The 24743-nt window shown below is 37.8% G+C and overlaps 1 protein-coding gene across 1 annotated transcript in view; it reads right to left on the bottom strand.

Annotated features, from left to right (window-relative positions):
- Positions 1-1154: 1154 nt before the first annotated feature.
- VAT1L (vesicle amine transport 1 like) overlaps positions 1155-24743 on the bottom strand; it is a 61979-nt gene continuing 38390 nt past the window's right edge. The window contains exons 8-9 of the mRNA XM_054201382.1: positions 6282-6365; positions 1155-4227 (exon numbers count right to left, since the gene is read on the bottom strand). Of these exons, the coding sequence (XP_054057357.1) occupies positions 4129-4227; positions 6282-6365 (183 nt within the window). The 3' untranslated portion in view covers positions 1155-4128. The remainder of the gene's footprint in view (positions 4228-6281; positions 6366-24743) is intronic.

The raw sequence follows: 24743 nt of genomic DNA, 5'->3' as shown, positions 1-24743 counted from the left end.
AGAAGAATCTTTTCGGACAAAACCCAACCAAGATTAATCACTAAGCTCACAGAAAATGAGAGGGGAAGCACAAAATGGAGGATGAGGTGAGACCCAGGGATACTTGTTATCCTAGGATGATTTTTTGCATTTTATCTGGCCAGATGCCACCCAAAGGCAGCCTAATGCATCCCTGCTTGCCTGGTAGCAGCCTCTGTGTGTTAGACTGTGTGACAGCCGAGTACAGATGGCCCAGTGGGAAAGCTAGAAAAAGGCAGAGCTTCATTAGTAATCACAGAGAGTTTGCAAAAGGCTATAGCTGTTTGCTTTCAGCCTTATCCTGACCCTGTGATTAGGGATGCACTGGTCATTATTTGCTTATTAAGACTCAAAAACAGAGGGCAGAAATTGACTGTGCTCCTCTTCACAATCAGCTAGTGTTCACATGAGCTTGTCGATTATAGAGCAGATGCAGTAACTACTGAAGTGAGATTTTCCCGGGACATTACAGGCTTTAGGATGTCCTGTATGACTGGAATGAACCAAAGCTAACATTTTCTCTTTGTTTAGATATTAAACTGAAGCTCATTGAACCATTTCTTCCTGTCATGCAGGGAGACATTTAAAGCCATGTACTCAGGCACATGCTTGAGGTGACCAGGAAGGTTTGGTATCTGTAACCAGTTCTTTGAAAGAAGAGGTGTAAGCCTCCTTGCAGCCCTGGGTTAAGACCAAAACCCAGGGAGAGTGGGATTTGAGATTATTCCCTTAGAGCATCTTCATTTCTGAAAGGAACTGTCTCTCTAAGAGTAACTTGTGTGTCAATCCATCTCCCAGTGCAATCTGAGCGCTAAAATTCTGGAAACTAGTTTCTATCTGTACCACAATGCACTTCCCTGAACACTTCATGAATGTTCCTTATATAATGTTTTGAATTTCTTAGACTGTAACATTCAACATTTTATACCGAAATTATTAATGTTCTGTAAAGTAGCACCCTCAGCCACTTTAATAACCTCAATGTACTCTGTAATAAAAAAGTTCTTTGTATATCCCTCAGTGACCAAAATGGAAAATAAGACCTCAGATTTTCCTCTTAACCAATTCCAAGTCAGTTCCCTAATGTGACCATAATATTAGAAAAAACATGTAAGCCAAGGATAATGCTATGCTCAATATTTTATTTATATTTTTATGTAAACATAATTTGCTTTGTAGGCACAATATAACAAAAGCTCTAAAGCAACAAACACAATTAAACAGTGTTTCAGTTCACTTCAATCAGGCTTAAGTTAAAGAGAAGCTTTCACAGTTCCTTTAAGGCAAATTGAGAAATAATTTGTTTCACTTGAAGAAACTATCCAATTGTCTTAGAGTTGTTTAAACAACACTGTCAGTAGTAAGCACAAACTTCATTTCTACAACAAGACTTGGTCAGTAGCAAGTCTCAGCATCGTCATTTTGTATAGGATGCCCTCTACCACTTCAGACGCGATACTACTGTTTGTGGTACTCTAAAAGGTACTTAGGGCTTGTGGGCCAAATTCTGCTAGCACAAATCCTGCTTCCAGAACTGATAGCTGAAAAATTTCCATTCGTTTCAGTAGTATCCTTCCTCACCTTCATATATGCCATATTAATACCAGTAACACACAGAGCAGAGTCTAGTTTGCTGATGATAATACTCATCTGTGTTGCGCTTAGCTAGATCCACAAGTACTCCTTTGTACTCACTGCAATTACCTGATATTCTGCTGATCAGAAAATGGCCCTAAAATTGGTATGAATTAGCATGAAGAGTATTTTTGCCTTGCTAACAAAACCAGAAAGAACTAGCCAAAATTATTTCATTTGATTGTTGTCCCTGTGGTGTCTGTGGCCATGACCAAGATCACCCGTCTGTATTTGTCTTGAAGGGTAATTTAACGGTAGAGCCAACCATAATGCGGTTTATAACAGAAGAACAGATTTGCTATTCTGCTTGCCCTACTAATTTAAGGCCTTGAGAATGCCACTTTACTGCCAGCTCGAAGGTCACCAGCAATATTGCTCACTTTGGCGTCAAATCAAAATTCCTAGTTATGTTAAGGTTTCTTGCAGGACAACATCATTACACTAACTGCAAAACAAAATCGGGCATGTTTCCTACCGTTGTCAGCTTATGAGTCGTGAAAACTTAATGGCCTTTCTTAAAAGCCCAACTGGCAAGCCCAATGGAAAACTCGCACTGAATATATACTTTTTTTTCTGTGGACAAAATCCCTGTTTGGGCCTGATACGGCACTGGAAGTGTAGGCAAGCCCAGCTTGAAAAGAAAATCAACTATAGTGAAGTTCTGCATCAACATCCAGAGAAAAATGAAGTTCTGGTTCCATTAATATTTCAAAAGCTTTTTTGGCATATTTCTCCACAGTTATTTCTTCTCATTAATTTTGAATTTGTTTAACCCAAGGGAAACTCCTTCAGAATGAACATTCTGCACAATTATCTGGTATTAGAACAGCAACTTCATGAGTACAGTGTAAAGAGATGGACATTAATACTCAGGCAGCAAGATAAAACTAACAGAAAAAACAAGAGAGAATCTTCTAAAACCACACATAAAAGTCATCCAGACCCACAAGTCCTTTCACATTGAGAAAAGCCTCCACTTTTCTATATAAGCTTTTAACTTCCGTCACTGCAGGATACTTGTAGATTTACATGAACAACTAGCCATGCCTGGGGAAATACTTTCTTTTGAAAAAAATATATTAATTCAAAGATATATGTCATTATACAAGGTCTCTGACATTCCTTTAGCATTTCTACTGTAGGTGATTGCAGTTGTTTTAAAATAATTGTTTTAACAAGACAGTTGAGGACCTGAGTAGCTGCTGCTTGGACAGGTGAAAGACATGGAAAAAAGATTTACTTTTGTCATGTTTAGATATAGTTTCCACTAGTGGGAGGTAGATAAGACTAGCTGGTCTCTGAATGCTTAATCCTGCAAATAATTACAAACATAACTGTACATATGGAGCAGAGCTTTTGACAGAACTACTCACCTAGATAAAGTTATCCCTGTGCATAATTTCTGATGGGATTAAGGCCTAAAACTCATTTTTACCAGGGTTAACTTCTGTAGGAGTTCAGCTCCAGCTTGATAGTTGATCGATAGCTGATCATTAGCGATTTCAGAGCAGTAAACTCCGCCAACAAATTTCTTTACACATACTGATGAGTGATCCTTACCAATATGATTTAAAAATGAAATTTAAAATTGGTTTGGATTTTGGACACAGATGAGGCCATGTGTCCTCAGCAGAAGATGTTGATCTGTCACTAACAATGTTCACTGCTCCAGGCAATTAAAGTTCTGGGTCTAAAAAGAGCGGTTTGCTGACCTCCTCCTTTGCCTGTAACGTATGCGGTGATAGCTCAGATCAACAGGAAAGCATGATAGTTGGCACTCTGAATGAAGTGTTTAATTACTGGTGCTGATGACTAACGTGATTATACAATACTAATCAAAGTCTCTCAATTAATGATTTCTTGCACAATTTCAGATTCCAGAATTCTAAATGAGGTGTTTTTGAAAATGAAGATAGGATTGCCTATAAAATGATAAAGCATGACTGAGGGTAATGAAAACTCATCTTTTTTGCAACTTTTATCTGTGGTTCATAAAAGGAAAACTATTTTAACAGTGAAAATCACAAACTTAAAATCCTCCCTCCAGTTACGAGAATCTTCCAGACAGCAAGTGGGGATTTTTTTTTTTTTTTTTTACTGTTTCCAACTTGCAAAAAAAAAAAAAAACAGCCCAAACTCCCCAAATAACTTTATGCAAAATTTTGGAATTTGCATGAGAAAGATGCCCATCTAAAATTACACAGTAAGTTAGTAAGGCTTTTAAACTGGAACAGAAAAATCCATGGGACTCCTACAGGGAAATTGGGTATTACACAGGAATGTCATAATACTGCACTGGATGAGAATGGCACTTGAGTTCAAAACAACAATGATCAACAGCTCATAGCTCAGCTGACTGCAGACAAATACAACACACACTGTACTACAGCATTTGTTCACTGATGCACAGAATAGATTTTCCAGTCTTGTTCCCTTCTACTTCATTAATCTTTCTGCTTCCACCACCTCTGGCTGTTACTGGATGAATGGCATGCGTTCTTTATTCTCATTGTCCCCTTCATGGTCTTCTTCCTCCTCTCCAGCCTCACTTGTCTCTGTGCTGTCGTTGGCCATCTGTAGGAAGAAAGACGAAGGACATCACAGCACCTTTCACACTGTTTTATTCATTCTTATTTCAGTTTGAGTCATTTGATAAAGTGACTTTATAAATGAAGACACCGTTGCAACACAAAAATAAACATTCTGTCTGTGCAAAACTTTTGCTGGCACCACTCCACTTCCAGCTAAAATTGTAAGCTGTTCCCTCAGGGCTTACAGCTGAATTACGTACAGAACAGAAAGCTGCTTTGCAGGACAGTTGCACAAGTGGACTCTGATCTGTGCCGTTGTAGAAAAATGGTATTAAGGCGCTCAGATAGGAATGTGTTGGAAGTTCACAGAATGTGTCAGACCCCTAGTTTACAACTCCTTCTGTATCTGCTCCTCCAGAAACAGGTAACACTATTCTTTAATGCCAGCTAATGGATGGGATCTGGTCCCACATGAGGCATGGTGTCATGAAAACTCAGAGATAATTGTTTTATGTAAAAAAACAACAAAACTTTATAGAGCAGTGGATACGTAGATGCTGGCAAAATATACCCATGACAAATCTTGGATCATAGAGGAGTGGGGAGAAAACTGCCTTTCTATATTTTATTAAAAATGTCTGTACAGGCAGTAGGCAATTGCAGAAATTTGTAGTTCTGGATGGCATTTAAGGAGCACATTGTGGTTTTTTCACATGTGAATATTTATTACAAGCTGTGTAAAGGTGCAAGACTCTCCTGTACTTCACCCTGTCACTTTGACTTGTCTCTGGAGGCACAAGAGCTTGGTTAACTGGACAGATAGTGGTGTTTAACAGCATAGATCAGTATGACTGAATTCTCTTATACAACTTTACCCCTCTTCAGACACAAGAAGATTCTTGTATTTGCTTATAACTATTTCAAAACCAACTACCCAAGGGATCTATTTACTTTTTTTTAAGAGAAATGCAGTGACATTGTACTTTCCCTGTTTGATTACTAGCATCTGCTGGAAATAAAAATAAAAATCTGAAACACAATCTGATTTTAATGGAGAAAAACAATGCTCTTAAGTTACTCATATTTTTGAATTAACACCCTTTCATGGAAGTGTATCAAATTTGTTCTCACCTTCTAACCAATGACTACCATGAATATACAATATCAAGAGAACAGATGGAATAAATGTATTAATGTTGTGTTACGGATTCTTGTTTACAGTTTTAAGATGCAATTCAGCCACAAAACAATGCCCAATTTCCACATGTGTGGTCCCAAAAGCCACCTCTTCCCTTGCAGCAATTTTGTATGAGATGTGGAGCCAATTTTAGAGTAAGTGTGAGTAAGAGCTTAACTGTAATTCTAGGTTCTTTTCTGCCCTTTTGAAACAGGAGATATCGCAGGTCTGAAAGCAAACTTCATAGATCAGTATTGACTTGAAATCAGTTTTTCATTATCTTCTTTACTGCTCTTTCCTACATCATCAGAGAACGTTTAGGCATGAGCCTGACTTTCATTTACTACTGCTCCCTGGCGTGTTTCAGTACCATGTTGAGTGCTTCAAATCCAGTGGACCAGAGCTCCATCACAACTATCTTCCTTCAGAACATTTCTAGAAGGAAGTCTTTAGATATTATACTTCATATATTATAAAAAAGTAAAAGAAATTCCTACCTTGACTTTTGCATGGGAATCAGAAAGCACTTCTATGTTTGTACACTGAATTAATATTGACTGTCTCTTTCTGTTCAATCCACTTATTTTTATTAACACAGGAATTTTGTATTACGTGAAATGTCTATTTGTTTTCCATCTCAGGGACAGAAATAGATGTGGCAGTTTTACCCTAAAATAACACTCGCAGACACGTTTTTGGAGAGGCAGACAGCCATTCAGTATAGAAAAGTAACTGCTGGGACTCTAGGAATTACAATTATATTTCACTTTGGGTTAAATATATAAATTATGATTATTGGTTGTATTTAGGTGCTATGGATTTAGAAGAAAACAGTATTTAAAAAAATAAATTGTAAAGGACACGTCTCCAGAAGTCACCACCATGCTTTAAGTTGTGTGACCAAACACCTTTGTACTCACCAGGGGAGTGGGTGCTTTCTCCACATCGAGGATTAGTTTTCCTATATTTCCTCGGTCATGGATTCTCTGCATGGCCTCCTTCACCTGGAAGAAAGATAATCTATTGAAAATTTTCAGGCACACACTAAGAGAAGGCTGAATTCCTTCCTTCCAAACCAGCAATACATTTAAGGCATGGTCATGTGCAAGGTCATTCAAATAGCTGCTTAAAACAAAATTAATAGTTAAACACTTTCTAGTGAATTTGTAAGGCCTGATTTTTGCATTGTTTGCCAAAATGGGATGCGAGTCTTGATGACAGTTTCTGAATAGCGTAAGACATACATAATCTTAATGCAGTACAGAAGTAATGGTTAGCTGAGGTGCAGAGAGAAATACAGGCTCAGGGAGTCAATCCCTACAGGTTGTTCATTAGATTTTATCTTTGCAGAATATTTATCACGAAACCCTACTTTCAGTGAAAGTATGAAATGTTTTTCTAATTGAACTATGATATTTTTCACTTCTTTTTTGTTCCGATAGAGGGAATGCCGTATCCAGGCAGCGGTTGTGATTAATGCAATACTGTGGTTCTCACTGCATAATTGAGTATTTATTTCCTTCTTTTTTCCGCGCTCCCCCCACCCACCCTTTTTTTTTAATTTTAAATAAGTAGTTTCCTACAGATACCACTAAGACCAGACATTTAACAGCTGGCTGCAATTAGCACATGTGAGACAGGAACAAAACCCTCTTCTTACTAGTGCACTGGAGAGGAGCTTATTTTGATGTATGAAGTTTCAGAACTCATGAGAGCTCAGTGTTGATGAATTGAAATTGTGTGTGTTGCCCTGAATCTTCAATGTGCAGCATGCAGAGCACCACTAAATCACTGAAAATTGCAAGATGTCAAGAGTTTCCTCACTGTCATGGTGGGAAACTTCAGGAACTGAAAACGTACACATAAAGGCTGTTCCATCTCCCCATCACACTCTTTTTTTGCTGGCATAACAGGGTATGTTGAGACAAGAAAGAGTTTTATGTTAATAGGATCTACCATCTGTGACATAGTTTTATTGGATATTTTAAGAATAATGGCATAGAAGTTTGAAACAATATGCTAACTTGGGAACAGGTGGGTCCCACAGTACATTTAAAAGCTTGAATTGGGGTCCAGGCACCTAAGATCATTACTGAATGTCTAATATATCAGGAGGTATGAGATTTTTAAAGATACCAAGTGAATACAGCTTTCAACTTCCAATTAAATTTAATGGATGCTGGGCACAAAATGTCTTTACCATCTGTCGGCCTTATTTTGAAAGCTGACTGCAGTGAACGCAATATTACAACCTTGATTTTGCCAAGTGGTTCCCTCAATTAGTAAACACCAGACTTAAAAACAAATACCTGTTAGAACAAAAGAAAAATTCCACTGCAAAAAACAATGACTTCCTAACTTAGGGCATAATTGTAAATTAACCTTGGAAAATACAATCTTATGAATCCCACTGGAGAGAAGGTTGACCTCTAAATGTAGTCCACAAAAATCACAATAATTTTTATGAAGTTACCTTTGAGCATAAACAATACCTAACTACCCTATAAGACTTGTTCTGCACTATGGACAATATTTCTTTAAGAATATCCAACAAAGACGCTGAAGAAGCAGCAGCTGTATTATTTTTCATGACTCTTATTAACCAAATCAAGCTTTTAGGAGTCTATAGCAGGGCATAAATAACCAACGTAGATGTGACAGAATTGGAGAAATCAGCAAACACACTTGCCTGTCCATTGAAATTTATTGCCAGAACATCATGTGGAAAGCGGGGTATGCAACATTTATTTTAATTTGTAGCCTGTCATATTTAGCAAGGCAAATTTGAGAAAATGTGCTTTCCCTGCATTTTTCACATACACAGTATCAAATTTAAGACTCTGGAGGAAGGTTCAGGTTGTTTCCAGGACACTTGTAAGTAGCCTGCAAATGCAAACAGCAGGCAGAGGCAAAGGCAACAATAAAACTTGTAACAGTAATAGTGGCTATGGAATCCAGATGGAGCTATTCAAATATATACACAATTTGAAAAAAAGTTAGAAGAGCTGATACAACATCTGTATATTTTAGTGCTATTTGCAACTTATCTATCCAGTTAGCCAAATTCTGTACGAGTGCAATGCCATTCAGTATACCACGTCTGAGTTAAGAGAGCTATTTTATTTTTTGAAGTTTGCTTCAAAATAAATACCACTTCCAGTAGCAAGGATCAAAAGGGTTTCCCTCTTCTTGCAGAACTGCATCCTTAAATTACTTTTCAACAATTATTCTATATTGGTTGCTGTTTGCATATGTCAGCTCAAATCCAAGTAAATGGATCTGATGTAAATTCGTTTATATGGGTGAGTTTATTTAATTTCTTCTTGCGCAGTATCATTATCAGAGGGCTCCTAGATTGGAAATAGTTCAAAGGAGTATTTACTAATACAAAGAGCTTCCATTGGAATGCAGGACAAAAATTCTGCTGGCCTTCATTTGCTTTCAATATAGCTCAGCCATTGGCGGGTCTGGGTCTAAACTAATGCTGAACTACAGATTTTAGCCTTGAGAGCCCCAAAACTGACACAATATGCGTTACAGAGCTCTGCACTGAAACCAGAACTATTTTTACACATTAGTGGACAATTGGAAAATGCTTCCACTTTCCATGTTATTTATTTAAGGAAAGTTGGCAAACCAGTTAGTGAAAAACAAGAAAGATGCAGAATGCTGCACAGCGAAGCACGGTCTGATGCATCCAACACAGGCGCTCCTGGGCAGCAGTAGGGGAAAATGATTAATAGCAAAGGAAAAAGAAAAGGCATCCCAAGTTTGCCTTTTCCCTCAAGCACACTTGCATCAATTTGTATTTTAGTTTGACATACTGTTTTTAAGCATACTCTAGAGTAGAATCATCTTCCCCTATCTGTTCAGTCTAGTGGAAAACAATAACAAACACAGGAAAAGGACTTTTCTAACTCAGTTGGAAACAATTTGCATTTGCTTTAGGGAATATGCTTTTATAATTTGAGAAATAATTTTGAACAAGTATATTTCTCCCATCCCTTTCAACATATCCATGACGGTACCACTTATAGAGCTATCACATATCCTCATTCAAGTGTTCTGCAGCAATGACAGTGAATCTGGAAATTAAGATAACCTATGTAATAATGAGGTCATCTGTAAAACAAAAAATATGGTATAGAAAGACAAACCCAATGCAGCTCAGGGTCCTTCACAAGTCATGCTTACCGTGCCCTGTAAGAATTATTCAAGTTCTCATTTTCCATCATAACTCCCCAAGTGCTGCAGATTTTCTGAGCCTTCTATGAGCTCTTTCCTCATACCACTCTGCTGGACCCCGGCAGAGAGGCAAGGAATATAAAATATACAGAGCTTAATTAGGAACGTACAGAACCACTGTACTGTTAGCATTATGGCAAAATTTAGCAGCTTTAACATTTCTTAGAAATTTTTAATCTATTAACACGCACTTACACATTTAAAAAGGTGTTATGCTACCAATGCTAACAACAATTCTTCAAAGAAGCCTTGATACAAACAGAGGATTAAAAACAATAATCACAAAGCTGTAAAAGAAGGCCTGTTGTGAAAAGCCTACTGAAGTATATTTTCCTGAGGGGATGTTATGGTCGGGATCTCGGAGCTTCCCTTGGATCGGAGCCATTTCTGTCCATCTGTGTTGTGTATCATACTGAGAAGAGCAACAATTACTGTCAACAGACCTTGGTAGGAGAGTAAGGGCAGAAATGCCGTCATATTACTGGTCAGAGAATGTTCTAAAAGAGGTTTCATGACAGCTGTGTTCTCTGGAAGTATAAAGTTTGATGGCTGTACTGAATCATCTCCAACACCACCGGAGCGCCTCTCTTGGGGTACTCTTCAAAAGTATCAAGAACTTTGGATATTGTGTCCTCTTTAAAATCTCTTATTCTGTTTCAAATAGGCTCATCTTCTCCAGCCTCAAATCTTTTCAAAATCAAGCCGAGGCACTTATCTTAACCAGCAATGGTAATTTTCAGAAAATTGTTTAATACGTTCATCTCGTACTAGACTAGATTTTCTCTGTCTTCAAAACCAAGCTGTAACAACAAGCCTCCCTAACAATTTTTATACAGGTAAGTATTGCAAAAAGTTAGTATTTTTAAAAGCCTGTGTACAAACTAAAACAGAAAAACAAAGAAAAAGCAAGTTGACCAGGCACACTGGGTTCTAGATTCAAGGGACAGATATCTGCCTTGCCTTCCTACTTTCAAAATTCTGAGGTCTACAGGCTTTCAAAGACAATGCAGGTAATGATATATTGTAAAGAATAGGATTTTGAAAATTCTAACAATGGGTAAGTCTGGAATTCCATGTGGGTTTAGCAGATTTTTAAAACCTGGATTGAGAAAGCTCAATATTTGTTCCTCCCAATAAGAACTTTGACAATAACTGGATATGCCAATAGTTGTTCGCAAAATCAGAAATGATGCCACACTCAGGGTAATGGCATGCAACATTCTGCTAAACCTTCCTTCTCTGATTAAAAAATTGAAAATTACTGAATATTATAATCCTGTCCAGTTCATACAAAAGCAACACAAAGAAACAGCAGGAAAATCTCAGCACATCTCAGGACAGTGCTTTGACTAGACAGGTGTATCTATTTTCGGTATTGTTTGCGTGTTTTGGCCGAGTGTTTATTTCTGTGCTTTGTGATGGGGAAAAGATTAGTTTGGTCTTTACTTTGTGGTTTTTTAAAAAGATATCTTTCCAATGGAGTAGGTTGCTAAAATGATTCATTCAGTGTTGCCGATTGTATTGGAGTTGGGTAATTTGATATAATTTTAGAAAGACTGATTATGTACCTTGAAATTACTGATGCTTAGGTCTTGATGCTACCTATTACCAAAATAAGCCGAAAAAGATGACACAAAAATTAAATAATTTTTAAAGTTTGCCTGTGAAATTTTAAAATCATACCTCTGTAAAAAAAATAAATTGTCACTGCAGCAAAGAAAATGTTTTCAACTAGGCTGTAGTTCACAGAGATGCCTATATAGTCTCAATTAGCTAATTTAGTAGTTTCACATTAGCTCTAGATATTGTGAAAAAGAAATAGCATCATATTATAAATACAAAAGATTTCCTGTTTTTTCTAGCAATGATATGCTAAATTGATGTAGTATCTCTAAAAGACAGAGATTTCCATATTTCTGTAGCTAAAACCTCATGGCAGATCATGGGATTTGCAAAGCTTTTATTTCACAAAAAGCAAAAGAGAATACTCTGCAACAACAGCCATAAATTATTTTCCTCTACTGAATACATGATCAGTGTATGCACTAGGAACATGGTATGATTTTATTGTAGTCGTTCTGTCATTAGTGAACTGATAGCAATTCTAATTTAAAGTAAAGTACAAGTTTGCATTTAAAAAAAAAAAAAGAGAAAACCAAAAATGATTTTGATTTCTTACTAGCATTTCTAAAATAGTAAAGTACTAATAATAGCAGAGTACAAATAGTAAAGTACTAATACTAAGCTCTTAGGCATCACATTATATCCACAAATGACTTGCATAAGTTTAATGAAGTGTTCTGTCACCAATCCTGACTAATTTGCAATACATTTCTATGGGAGTAATATACATTAAAAAAAGCACAAAATTAAGCATGTTATCACCTGTAACCACTCAGACCGGAAAAAAGATCTACATACTGAAATTAGAAATAGCAGCCACAACACATTTTTTTTACTTAAACAGTTTCTGCAAATCTAAAAGCGTGAAACATAATGTGTATTCCAAACAGAGCAAGTAACATAATGTGCTATCAGATTATGACATTCCATTTGGATATTTGCAGCTAGCTTCTGATTACATTGGTTTTCCATAGCTTTTGATGGGAGTGTGTAAAACCAGTCCATTTTAAATTGTCTAAAGGAATTATTTTCCTGAAATGCTCTTGTACACCTGCCTTAATACTAGTTTTTTCCTATGTTGTCCTTGGATTTTTCTTGTTTGTTTTTAGTACTATGTTTTCCCCAGGTTAAATTAGTAACTGGGACAGATTTCTTGTCTGGCTTTTCATCTGAAGTCATTCATTTCAGGTCTCCACCTCTACTGTCCTGGTAGTGATGGCACTGATCCTTCAATTCACTGAGTCTGCAACTGAAGTGAGACGAACACTGCGTTACAGAAGACGTGATTTAACCCTGGACCCCCACTACAGAACCAGCTTGAAAACTGTACTGACACTATGATTGCTTTGGAAAGTTCCTGAACAGAGCTGTCTTCCTGGATGTAAGTCTGACCCTTTTTAAATAATATATGCCTGAAACAAACAATTATGCTCCAACTTTGCATTGCTATAGGCAAGCCTCCATTTATTTATCCATTTTACTTCAAACTAATTTGCTGGCTCTTCTGTGTTTGAAATCAAGAGCCAACAGTAATCTCTACTGAGGTACTGATAAATTCTTGCTGACGTTCAATTGTCTCTGGAACTTGATTTTGTTGTTAGAATATAGCAAAAGCAGTCTACTGCTTTATAAATATAGGAAAAGTTAAATGGAAAATGTATTACTAATTATCTGTTGCACCACTTCACAGTGTGAAAGATAAATGCAAGCCTGCCTAAGAAATGGATGCTATTTTCAAGCCCTTGGATATTATTTTAAACATAATGATCCATTTCTGTACTTGGCTCTTATAAGGAACCAATCTCAGGAGTAAAATAAGAGAAATTGCCAAGTTGGAACGCTAAACTGCTCGTTATGCCAATATAAGACACTGGAGGCTTTAGGCCCCTGTTAGTAATATGGATGTTTAGTAGAGAGAAACAATGAAGGCAACATGCCATGGAAAAACTTCCTAGTGGAAATGTCAAAACATAATGCTTTCATCATCCTACATGAAGCTGTTCAGCTCAGTAATATAATGAATTTTATCAACTTTTTTTTTTAGCAGTTATGTATTTACTTCAGGGAAGGGAAAAAAATGAATTGAAAGACACTGTTGCAATAGAAGAGTGGATATTCTTTTAACTCCATGAGGCTGAATGCATTTTGTTGCACAAACCGCCACCTACAGATTACAGTTTCATTTTTGCAGACAACTTCTTTACCCCCCCGCTCTCAGCTAAGGCAGGTTTATTGGGTGGTGGCAAAAGACCGTGTACTTTCTTTTCTTGGGTCCCTCTGCTGATGGTGGGTTTCCCTGGGCTATATGAAAGGATTTCTGCTTACCACAAAAGAATCCTTCATTTCCCTTTTTGGCAAATTAGGTCGTAGTATGAAAGGCTAAAGAATCTTATGCCAAGGTTACAAATTTAATCCAACCTAGAAGTGAAATTAGTTCAATTATCTGAGTGTAATCTGTCAAACTCAACAATCATTCTAACGCTGTGTAATAATAATATGTTGTCAAAAAGGTGACCAGCACCCAAATAAATGGAATGTCCCTCACCCCATTAGTTCCACCCCTTTAGGTTCAATATTGCTTGTTTATTTGCACACAATCATCTCAAAGAATCACCTTTTGTCCTCTGATTACATATTGAAAATGTGCAAGCCTTCCAGCATGTCATGGCCTCTAGCCATGAAATAATCCCCTCATCCATTTTAACCTGCACTGCAAAGATCACCCCAAAGATCTCACTTTTCCAGCTACATCCCTTCCATCTTTAATACTTCAGTTGATTCTTCAGACTAACAGCGAAGACTTAAGTAGCAACATTTACTCTGCATCTGGTCATCAACCCAAATCTCTTCTGTGCACATCACCTCCTATAAGCACTTCTACCCAGTATTTTTTAAGCACCACACGATTTTTCCTGTGCTGCATTTACACATAAGAGAGAAGCCAAGAAAGACATCTCCGAAGCTCGTGCTTTAGTGACTCTTTACAGTAATCCCCAAAATGGCAATGTCACTACACTCCTCAAGTTCTTCCTAATAGGTCCAAAGTCTATTTCATAGTGCTATTGTGAAGTTCAGTAGACATTGGAAAGGAAAGCACTCAGCATGACGGCTACTTTTTGTGGACAATTTGGAGTATTCAGTGTATAAAAACAAATTTCACTCCCTGTTCCACTGGTGTAACTTCCCTGACATCACTAGGTTGCATGTGAATGAGAAGAATAGGTATTGGGAGAGGATAAAAGTCTCAGTTGATAAAGGAACACTAGCAGTGTTCCATAGGCTTCAATTACTCGAACACACCTTCTGTAAATGAATGTTATCCTTCAAACATGGTTTTCACACATGTCAGCAGTTTCTGACCACTCCAATCTCAGCAGACCATGAACTTTCCATTAGGAGAACTCAGTATTTTCCTTATGAAAGCCAAGAGAGATTCCTCCTATTACCTTCACCCTAGTCCTCTATACAAGCTAAAACACTAAGGAGAAGTTTAGCCTCTGCATTACTTCTGTGCAGGGTCTCTATGATAGAGCGAAGAGCTGTCTGCAAGAGCATTCCTTACCAGCAATTAATTTCCCTCTTGCTCACTGTTGTGTGTCTGAGAAGCCTGCAACTGCATCACGTCTGCAAAATCACATGGACAGGGTCTCCATGGCGACAGTGTCATGCGGTATGCAAACATCAGCTGGCGAGTCAAGGTTACTTTGGCAACCCAAGTGTCACAGGTAATGATCCAAATCTTGTTCAGATTTATGAAAGAATAATCTGAATTAAAAACTTGTCCGTTTTTCATTCTAGGGCTGGTTCTGTTGCTGTTCGTAACAGACTATTTCAATGAGCCCAGAGCTATCTCCATTAGAATTACAAACGCTAATATCAATAATATTTATTTAAGCATCATTTGTATGCAGTAATGAAGAAAAAGATGCTTACTGCAGTCTATTCTAGCTGAGATACCACACGAGCAAAGCTTTAATACTATAGCTTTCATTAGTGCTGTAAGGCAACATGATTTTTATTATCAATCAGACTCACCGCTGTGGTCTATTACAAAGCTATGTTGTCTTTAATATGAACTGTGAGCTGCATTATAATTGCAGATGCTCTTCTCAGACCTGCAGAGAGTTTTCTTTCATGTCACTGGCATATATGGCTTTTAAAACTGAACACAACACTCCATACAAAGGAAAATCATGTAGTCTGTCTTCTGGATTATGTCTATTTAGCGTTGGTCTGTGGAGGGGAGGAAACTCAAGAAACCAAGGATAAGAGTTTCTTAACTTGCTGGCAGCTGTGAGGCAAGTGACCTTGTATATTACTCCATGCAGGTTTTGCCACAGCGTTGGGGCATGGGAGGCACGGAGCAAAAGTAAATCCCCTTTAGGCTACATTTGCCCACAGCCCTGTTACCCTGGCTTGGGCTAAGAAAAGGGACAGGACATGGATCCCTGGATATCCTGTGACACACACACACAGTAAGCAGTCACTGGGCCCCTTTGCACTAAGGGCTGTGTCCTACTCTCAAAAGTGACATCTGTCAAAATTGAGTCCTAGTGTTTTGCTGGCATATTTCCTCCTCGCTAATCTTGAAATGTCTCTGTCATGTTTATGCAATACAGTTTAATGGAGTAATATTTTGTTGGGAAACATGCCTTTTATTTTAAAAGCTTTTTTTTTTTTTTTTTTAAATGAGTTTGCAATACTTTCCTCTCTCAGTCTAAGTCTTCTGTGCAAGCTTTTGCAGAAAAGCTGTTTGCCTGGGTGTGATTACTGACAGTTACCCTACCACAGATGCAGTTATTTGCACAAAACCATCCTTTTGCCGGTAGGGACCGTTTCCCTCGGGAGCAGTGGAATAACCTGTATTGACCACAACACACTTCTGCACTCATGACAGGAATACTTTCCTTGTACTGCGTAGCAGAACAGCTAGCAGAAAAATGCTTCTAGTATTTAACTGACCTAACTGCTGTGACGAAATCCTCACATTATCTGTTTGCGTGGGAGCTGGGTATGTGGGAGGCTGGCAAACCCGCATCTGTAATTGGCCCAGATTATCCTCTCTTTCCCAGGCTGATTCTCCTTTCTCACCTACACCATTAATTCTAAAGAGACCTCTCAAACTCTCTTTGTTCTCCTAAAGGCTGAGGGTATGCAGCATCTTGCAAGACAGGTGGAAAAGAAGTGTAATATTTACAGGATTTTGCACAGGGTGAATACAGCCAGCTCTGAACATGCAGAAATCAAGCACAATGCAAGAGGACACATCAAACTCAGGGTATCTGGGGCCCAATTTTCATAAACACCTACTGAAAAAAAAAATGCACAGGGAAAACATGGATAAAATTAAAATCAACTGCTAAAGTGTTGAAAAGTTAGTATTGTTAGCAATGATTTTGAGCTTATTTGAGTATTTTAGACACAGGAGTAGGAAAATAACTTGGGTCATGGAGTCTTTTTCCTTGCTGTGAAGCTAACACGTCATGTCATCCTGCTAGTATCCATCTGAAATATAAAGCTATTTTACCCACCTCACCTCAGTTATGCTGAACTTTCGCACCAATGGTTTTGCCTGCATACATGCAAATAGGAGGTAGTTTTTAAATCCCCTTCATTCCTCCATTGCTATTCACAGCTGCAAACAGCAGCTCTGGCCTCTATTCCCTTCTGCTGCCTGTCAGCAAGGAGAGACCTTTTCTCTGGAATACCTTTTAGCCTCACTGTATGTTGCCATGGCAGCAAGACTAAAACCAGACCCAAGATGAGAAAAATGTCAAAGGAATAAAAACTGACGCTACAGGCAAATTCAGACTCTGAGTCCTCCCTCGGCTACTGAAGATATCTATTAAGTTATACATCTTTTCAATAGAGAGCTACAGCTGCAGAACTGTGCTGTTTTCTTTCTTTCCTTATTCCTATAAGCTCCTGCTGACGTCAACGAGTATTTGTTTTGCCTCAGTAAAAATCAAAGAAAAAGAGATTTAAAGCCTTGTAATTACAGAATAACTGAGCCAAATCTTGCCAGCTTTTACTTACAGAGTAAGGGATAACAGGCATAAAGCAGAAAAAAGGCAGAACCAACAAATTAAATATTTAGAAGTACTAAACAGCAGTGCCTAAATTATCAATTTGGCGTGAGCTTTACTAGATGGCAAAAGAGAAGAAAAGACCTTGAAATCTGACCCACCAGTACAGAGAATTCCATCAAGTTACGACAGCTCAGGGCTATTCAGCAATTTGACAGTTAAAGACTAGCATTCTAGTTGCAAGCAAAGTGCTACAGAAAAAACATCTCTGTAAAACTATATGTATTACCTTAGAAAAACCTGCACAGGGTGAGAAGGAAAGCTATTTTTGATTTAAACTGCCACAGCACAGCTTTTCCCATTATCACTTGTTATTAACATAAGCTTGAAGAAAATGGGATTTTTTTCTGCATTAATATGGGAAATAATTACCGTATTACTTTCAAAGTCAAGGGTTGTTTCTGAAGGGTAGAGATTTAGTGAAGAAATCCCTGGAACACGCTTGAGCAGCAAAGCCGTATCTTTCAAATCAGGATGAAGTTTTAAGGATCCTGTGCTGGAATTTCTTTTAGAGCACCATCAAAGCCAAAACTCCTGGACCCAAAACTTCTGCAGCAGTCTGTCTAGTCGACAGCACAATCCAATTGTATTGACTCTATGCTGAGATTAACCAGTCTGAAGATGAGCACAGTGTTGTGTGGAATGGTACAGAACTACTGTGATAGAGTTAAAAAGCTCCTCAAATCTATTAACCAAAGGGAGATCCCTCCTATATCACACTTCTGGTTGCCACTATGTCCCTGTGAGCCAGTGCCTGCCAGCTGCTGAGTCTTTGGGATTGCTGGTAGAATTTACGGTAGCATGGTCCCAATTTATACTAGGAAAATGGCTTCAAACGCATCAAAGCCTCGAGCAGAGGAGCTCAGATCTGGTCACCTTTATGGCACCTTTCTCCATTTTGAGGAACAACGCATCTTGTAGTATGTTGCAACCAACCGTGCACACAGGGATGCCCCAGACACTCCTGAACCTTGGGGTATTCAAAAGTGTAGTGCTTCAGATTCCACTCCAGCGCATCTGGTTTGATCCACTGCAGCAGCTCTTACACTGGGGAAAATTCCTTTGGCTGCAAAGCAGCTTCGGCAGCCTCAGGCAAAAGAAACAGGCCCTCTGTATTTGGTTAAGATGCAGCAGTCTCCTGCTTAAATTGAATTAATATACAATATTCAGTTTGGTGTATTCCTGTATTCCATCACAATCTGTTACAACAATTTATGGCAGGAAATAAAGTTTATGACATTCATCACTGTGCAATTAAAAAAAGGCATTTTACGCTGTTATCGACTATCAAGCTCCATGACATCAGTTTTTACACTCTTGCCTCAGCATCGTTGCCTTGTGATCTCTCTGAAAAAACATTTGGAGAAAAATGCACCAACCCACAAGTATGTCTCGTTTGTTCTCTTTCACATCAGTGTGCTCTAATAGAGTACCACTGAACTCTCCCCCTCCTCCACCCCCAGAACATGCCGACTTAATCACAAGCATACTGCTTTGCGTAGTGTTGTATTGTTGTTTTTCTAATTATAATGCCTAGACTGTAGAAGGTGGATGCTGTTGATTTCCCCGGCACAGCCTTGCAGCAGCAATCCTGTCTGGTTGCGTCTCTGTGGGAATCTGGCAGAGAGAGATCCCTCTTCACACACAAGTGAAAGATCAGACAGCCCTTCTGGAACTGTATTGTTTCACAGCCATAAGAGAACTCAGAGTCTGAAATACTTCCAGAACCACAGCTTTTCACACAGACTGTCTAGACACTTGCAGGACACTATTTAAAGACAGAAGAATCTTTTCTTTGACACCATATTCTGAATTGCCTCTGAGCTAATGAGCTGCGAGGTGTTCCAAGCCAATCCACGTCTCAACTCTGCCTCTGGGCAAACGGGCACAAACATTGCTGCTTGCAGGGGTTGGGGGGAACCCAAGAAAGCAGTTTGCAAAATACTAGGTGATTCCTGAACATGCATTTATCAAGAATCAATGCCAATTCTACCATGTTTTTGTACATGAATGCAGTTATACCAGATTATAAATAAGTGAAATACCAAAAACTAGGCTTTTTTCTGTAGGGCCTTTGCTTCATTTGAGCAACACTTGGGACTGTGGGGCCCTGATTCCTGAGGTTTCCAGGCACAGCAGACTTCACGTTTATGGCAGCATTAAACCTTCACAGTGACAGCATCTGTTGTTCCATACTCACGTATTTTTTTTGTGGGTGTAACCCTGCTTCACTGTATGGCTACGCGCAAAACATCTGAATTATATGCCTTTGTTCCTTTGTCTTTATGACAACATGAAATATTTACCTCGTTTGTAGGAATACTGCTGTGTGCTAGTGCATCAGTCAAGTGGCTCTTTAAACCCCACTACAGCTTTAGTGTACAGGCTACTACAATTTTTACTGTTCAGAGACAAGTAATACTGGAAAAATTATTCCAGAAAGCTTAAAGTGACTGTTCTATATTCTGTTTTTCTTATTTCTCTAACAAACAGTCCTTGTCATGTTAGATGCTGGATACTGGTGTAGGTGAAACCCTGTTCTGACCTCATATGACTCTTCATATGCTCCAAACGCAATCAAATTAGGGGGTAAAGCAACCTGTGGTCACCCAGGTACACTGAAGCGTGAGGTATGACTAAAGATATTTAACTCTCATGCTTGTCAGCGTCACTAATTTTTCCCAGTATTTCTCACCTACACTTTTAAACCCAGTATCTTAAAGCATTACAACACGCATGACAGTAGTTTCCTTTTTTTGTTTCCGCCCCTCCCTTAACTGGCCCTCTTTTCTTTGTCTTGCAGTAGTAGGGGCTGCTGACTGTGCCTTGCTTTCTTCTACTTCTGGAACCTTGCAATAAGATCCTGCTTCATGCAAAAATGTGCTTCTTCCTCTACTCTTCGCAAATGACAGGTGATTTTTTTGGAAGTTTGTGACCAACATGACTTCTGCCACTGTAACTTTTCATCGTATTTTCTAAACAATTCAACTGAGCCAATTTTTTTTACTCCCAAAGACCTTCTATCACATATTCCTCAGACTCTTCCTTGTGCTCTATTTTGAGCCATTTATTTCACAGTATGGGATCTTAAAATGAGTAATAAAAAAGATTCCTGTACTACCTTGTCTGCTTATTGCAAGAACTGTAAGTCTTCTTTATTACTACTATGGAGAAGAAATTGTGCTCTGTTCCAGAACCACTATTCCAAACCATGGGAACTAAACTTACTGGTTACAAAATACAGTAAACATTCAATCTTCCAGATAGTAAAGACATAATCATTAAAAAGCCTTGACAGTATAATTTCCAAAGTCTAAGAAGCTTCATATACAAATCTACCAACCAGGATCAGATTACAAGAGCACATTAATATTGTGTCTTTGAAAAAAGCCTACATGTTCTTTTGTAACAATGGATTCTCTCCAATAAAATCCATCCCTAATCAGTAAACCAGTTATGTAAATTCTTGAAACACATCAAGGTAAATCCCAAAGGTCTCTAAGGATCCAAATGAGAAAAATACTTCTCCTTTGGTTTCTTCTTTTTTTTTTTTGTTTGTTTCAGAAAGTAGTACCATGAGGATTGCAAATCTAATTATTTGTAAGTCCTCATCATATTTTTTGATTATTCAAAAAGCTAAGTCACATCCTGCCATTGGGTGCCACTCCATAACTTCATTATAATTATACTTAAACAAAACCAAAACCCACCGTTATATTAAACTGTAACACAGTTGTAATGTTAGAGAGTACGATTCATCCTTATCCTCAGTTTGAGCTACATCAGTTTACATAAGATTGAAATTGCTCGTCTAGGTAAGATGAAAGGTATTTGAATTTATCTTGTTCACTAGTTGACAGTTTTACAATATATTTTGCAGTCCTATTTGCTTTATTACTTAAATTTCTCCTGCCACTATTAAAAAATGTCTCATTCTAAGCCTATATTAAAGATCTTAACTCCACTTAAGTATTGTACCAATGCGATTGCTATAAAAATAGATTTTTTTTTTACAACAAGGTTAATGCTCACGTGTGAATACTCAGTCTGTCTGACATTACATTGTATTGACTGAAATCAAATTGCTTTGGAGTTGGTAGCAGGGAGCCAAAGTAGAAGCGTTCATGTGATAGAACGTCACTGATTCAGCTGAGACAGTTTCTCATCTAATTCAATTAAACTTGCACATGTAGATACACCAAAAAAAACCCCCAAATACCATATATACTAGCTACAATAATTCAGGAAAATAGGCAAGAACTGTAATAACAGACATTTTGCTAGCTCTAGGCTAATGTAGGAACTCTTAGAATTACGCTGGCTGTTTCCTTTAAATTGAAGGAAAAGATACAGCATTGTGTTACTTCTGCTAAAGAATTCAAAGGTTACGCCCTTTTTCCTCAGGAAGGTTTAAGATCTTTAAGGTCTTTTATCCGAGACATAACCGTAGTATGCAACAGAAATAAATTCAGGTTTTTCTCAAGGTTGTTGGTATTTGGTGATATTACGGAATTCACTTTTACACAACCTTTATTCTACTAAATGGAATGTATTTAAACAAAGATTTGGAGCTGCCTGTGATGTGCCAGGCTTTCTTTCTTATAGATATGGCCTACATTTTCCAATGTGTGCACTTTAATACCGCATTCAAAGCCTAAACTTTGATACTCAAACTAGCATATTCAGTAAAATCAAAACAGTGGAAAATCAGTTGCTCATTTGAAAATCTTAAATCACATTGCTTCCTTTTAGTATTGTTTTCTCTAAGCCAGTGATCGTATCACACAGATCTTCCCTACAAAATATCTTTGTGTTCAATCATTCATAGCAGGCTAATATATATAGGAAACTTTTAGTATCAACAACATATCTGCGTTGCTGCCTTGGTGATAATTTATATCATTATCTGTAATGAGCAATGATATCATTACTAAACTGCAATACCACATAAAACTCTCAATTATCACATTAAATTTGGATTATATTATGCTAAGAGATATCTTTATGCCCAAGAGTAATTTTGCTTTTAAAACTCATCTGTGTTTAAAATGATTGAAAAGAATACATGAGCCATTTTCATTAGGTGAGAACATTTATCTTGATTAATGATTGTTATGCGCTAAATTAAAGTGTTACTTCGGATACAATCATTGCATTTTGTTCAGGGTAAAATCATGTTAACCAGAAAAGTAAACTTGCTTCCAACTGAAGTTCCTCACTATGCTTACAAAAGGAGAATTTAATCATAGTAAGCATTAATGTTGTAACATTTTATAAAATCTTAATGCTTTAAGACTTTAAAAATCACGTAACAGGGAATTTTGGATAATAGAAAAAAAAATCCAAATCAGAACAGCCTAATAATCAGGTGGCATCAGAACAGAGTTGTACATAGTGTGTGTTGACACACGCTTTGTGTGCTGGACACGCTACTACTGAGCAAGTGTCCATGACCAACTTTCACCACCAAGGAAACTGCATGAGTCTCCTGGTGAACCCCAAGAGCGGGCTTAAAGCACAACCTGGAAGATGCCAGTTTGCGCTGACTGGGATAGTCACTCTCTTGCTCTCTACAGTCATGAATCGGTCCGTGTTGTCATGACCCAGTAATGAATCTCAAGGTGTGCAAGGTACGACTCAAACACTGCAATACACTGACTCATGTCATTATCTCTTTATACGCCAAGCACCCAAAATCCCCAGAAATAGAAAACCGTGAGCTGGAATATACAGCAGAAATGCTGAAGGCATAGTATCTACTGATGTTTCTCACAACAGTGATTTTGCAGTCTCTGTAAACATCTTATTCCCTTCTGCTCTATTAACTTCTCTGCTCACCGGCAGCCATGGAAAATGGCCACCAGGACCAATGCTGCCAATGTAGCGTCATTTAGACAAAACTGACCCAACATAGTTAAATATAGAGAGATATTTTCCTTATTCTCATCTCCCACTCCCTTTTGATTCTTTTCAGTGACTCCTTAGATGGCTTTCTAGGCATTCATTGAATAATGAAGTATTAGACTCATAGATTATAGCAAGAAAAAAACCCCAAAATAACTATACTGATTTTTTGCAAATCAGAGGCCAAAACCTCATGCAAAATCATCAGGGATCTCTTCCCAGTCTGAAAATGGGAAGGTTTCAAAGGCAGGAGGGATGTGAATTATATGTATTCTGTATTGTACCAGACATGTAAGGATAACATCTCTCAGCTCTCTCAACATCACCAAGCAGACTTCATTATTTCGATCTCAGTTTTTTAAAAATCTTTAGCACCTGGGAAAATAGGTTTTTTTAAATTTGAACTGAGACCAAAAGAAATTTCTGGGAGAATGAAAACACTAGGATTTTTTTATACCAACCTCAGATTTCTCCTTCATGGTACCCTGGGAGAAAAGCGGAATTTCTCACATTAGCAGTCCCTGCCAGTTCAACTTGAACAACCGAGAGCTTTCTTTCCAAATCAGTCAACTAATTAACAAAGAAGCGTGAGTGGAATTTTTTGACACAGAGGAAAATCTGAGGTTCTATTCACAGGGTCTGTGGCTTAAACTACGCACACTAATAGCACATAGCACAAGAATGAAAGAGCATCTAAATCTGTCTTTGAAAACTTAGTTTATAATATTTCCCCTTTAGTACCTGCTATTTATCTAGTGTTTTTCATTTATGGCATCCAGTGGTTATTTCTCTGAGTGTCTCTGTTCCCAATGTTAAGAATTCCTTTCCAGTTAGTGATACTACCAACTCTGTGGAACAGGAGATAAAGTAACTTTCTGTTAGAATCCATTTAAAATTATTTCTGCTGGTGGATGTAATATATTGACATATATTTGATCAACCTGCACACAAGACTGGGAGAAGACAGACAGATTTTTCATTGCATTATCAGGTAGAAATAAAAAGGAATGGACTGAAGCGAGTTTGGATCAAGGGTATAAAAGCAAGTAGCTTTTGTTCTCTAATACTTCATGAAGAGTCTAGAAATTTTTTTTTTGAATAGGGAAATGACTGCATGAAACCCTGTTTTCTGACTCTTGAGAACAGATTAAATTCTGTAACACAAACAGTAAAAATTAAGTGTAAACCAAATGCGTTAAGAGTCAAACATTCAAGATAAACATAGAAGAAATACACTCTTATCTCCTGGAGTTATGCACACACACGTTGGTGTTTTTAAAGGTGTCCTTGATGTCTAAAGGATATCTCCTCTGCTTTGGAAAAGCTTTCCCTAGTGAGGTCTCTCGTTATTTTCTTGCACGGGTCCAGTATCACCAGATCAGTTCAATACATAAGGATTGTGTGCCAATTTATTACTTAAAAGCCAGCTAATATACTTCAGTAAGCAGACTACTCCTGTAAAATACTGCTTCTCCACAGTAATTAATCAGCAGCTTGCTCCATGTAACAGGTTTGTTCTTATTT

The sequence above is a fragment of the Rissa tridactyla genome, chromosome 4 (genome assembly GCF_028500815.1).
Source record: "Rissa tridactyla isolate bRisTri1 chromosome 4, bRisTri1.patW.cur.20221130, whole genome shotgun sequence".
Classification (NCBI taxonomy): domain Eukaryota; kingdom Metazoa; phylum Chordata; class Aves; order Charadriiformes; family Laridae; genus Rissa; species Rissa tridactyla.
The sequence above is the reverse complement of the archived record's forward strand: the minus strand, read 5'-3'. Positions and strand labels throughout refer to the sequence as shown.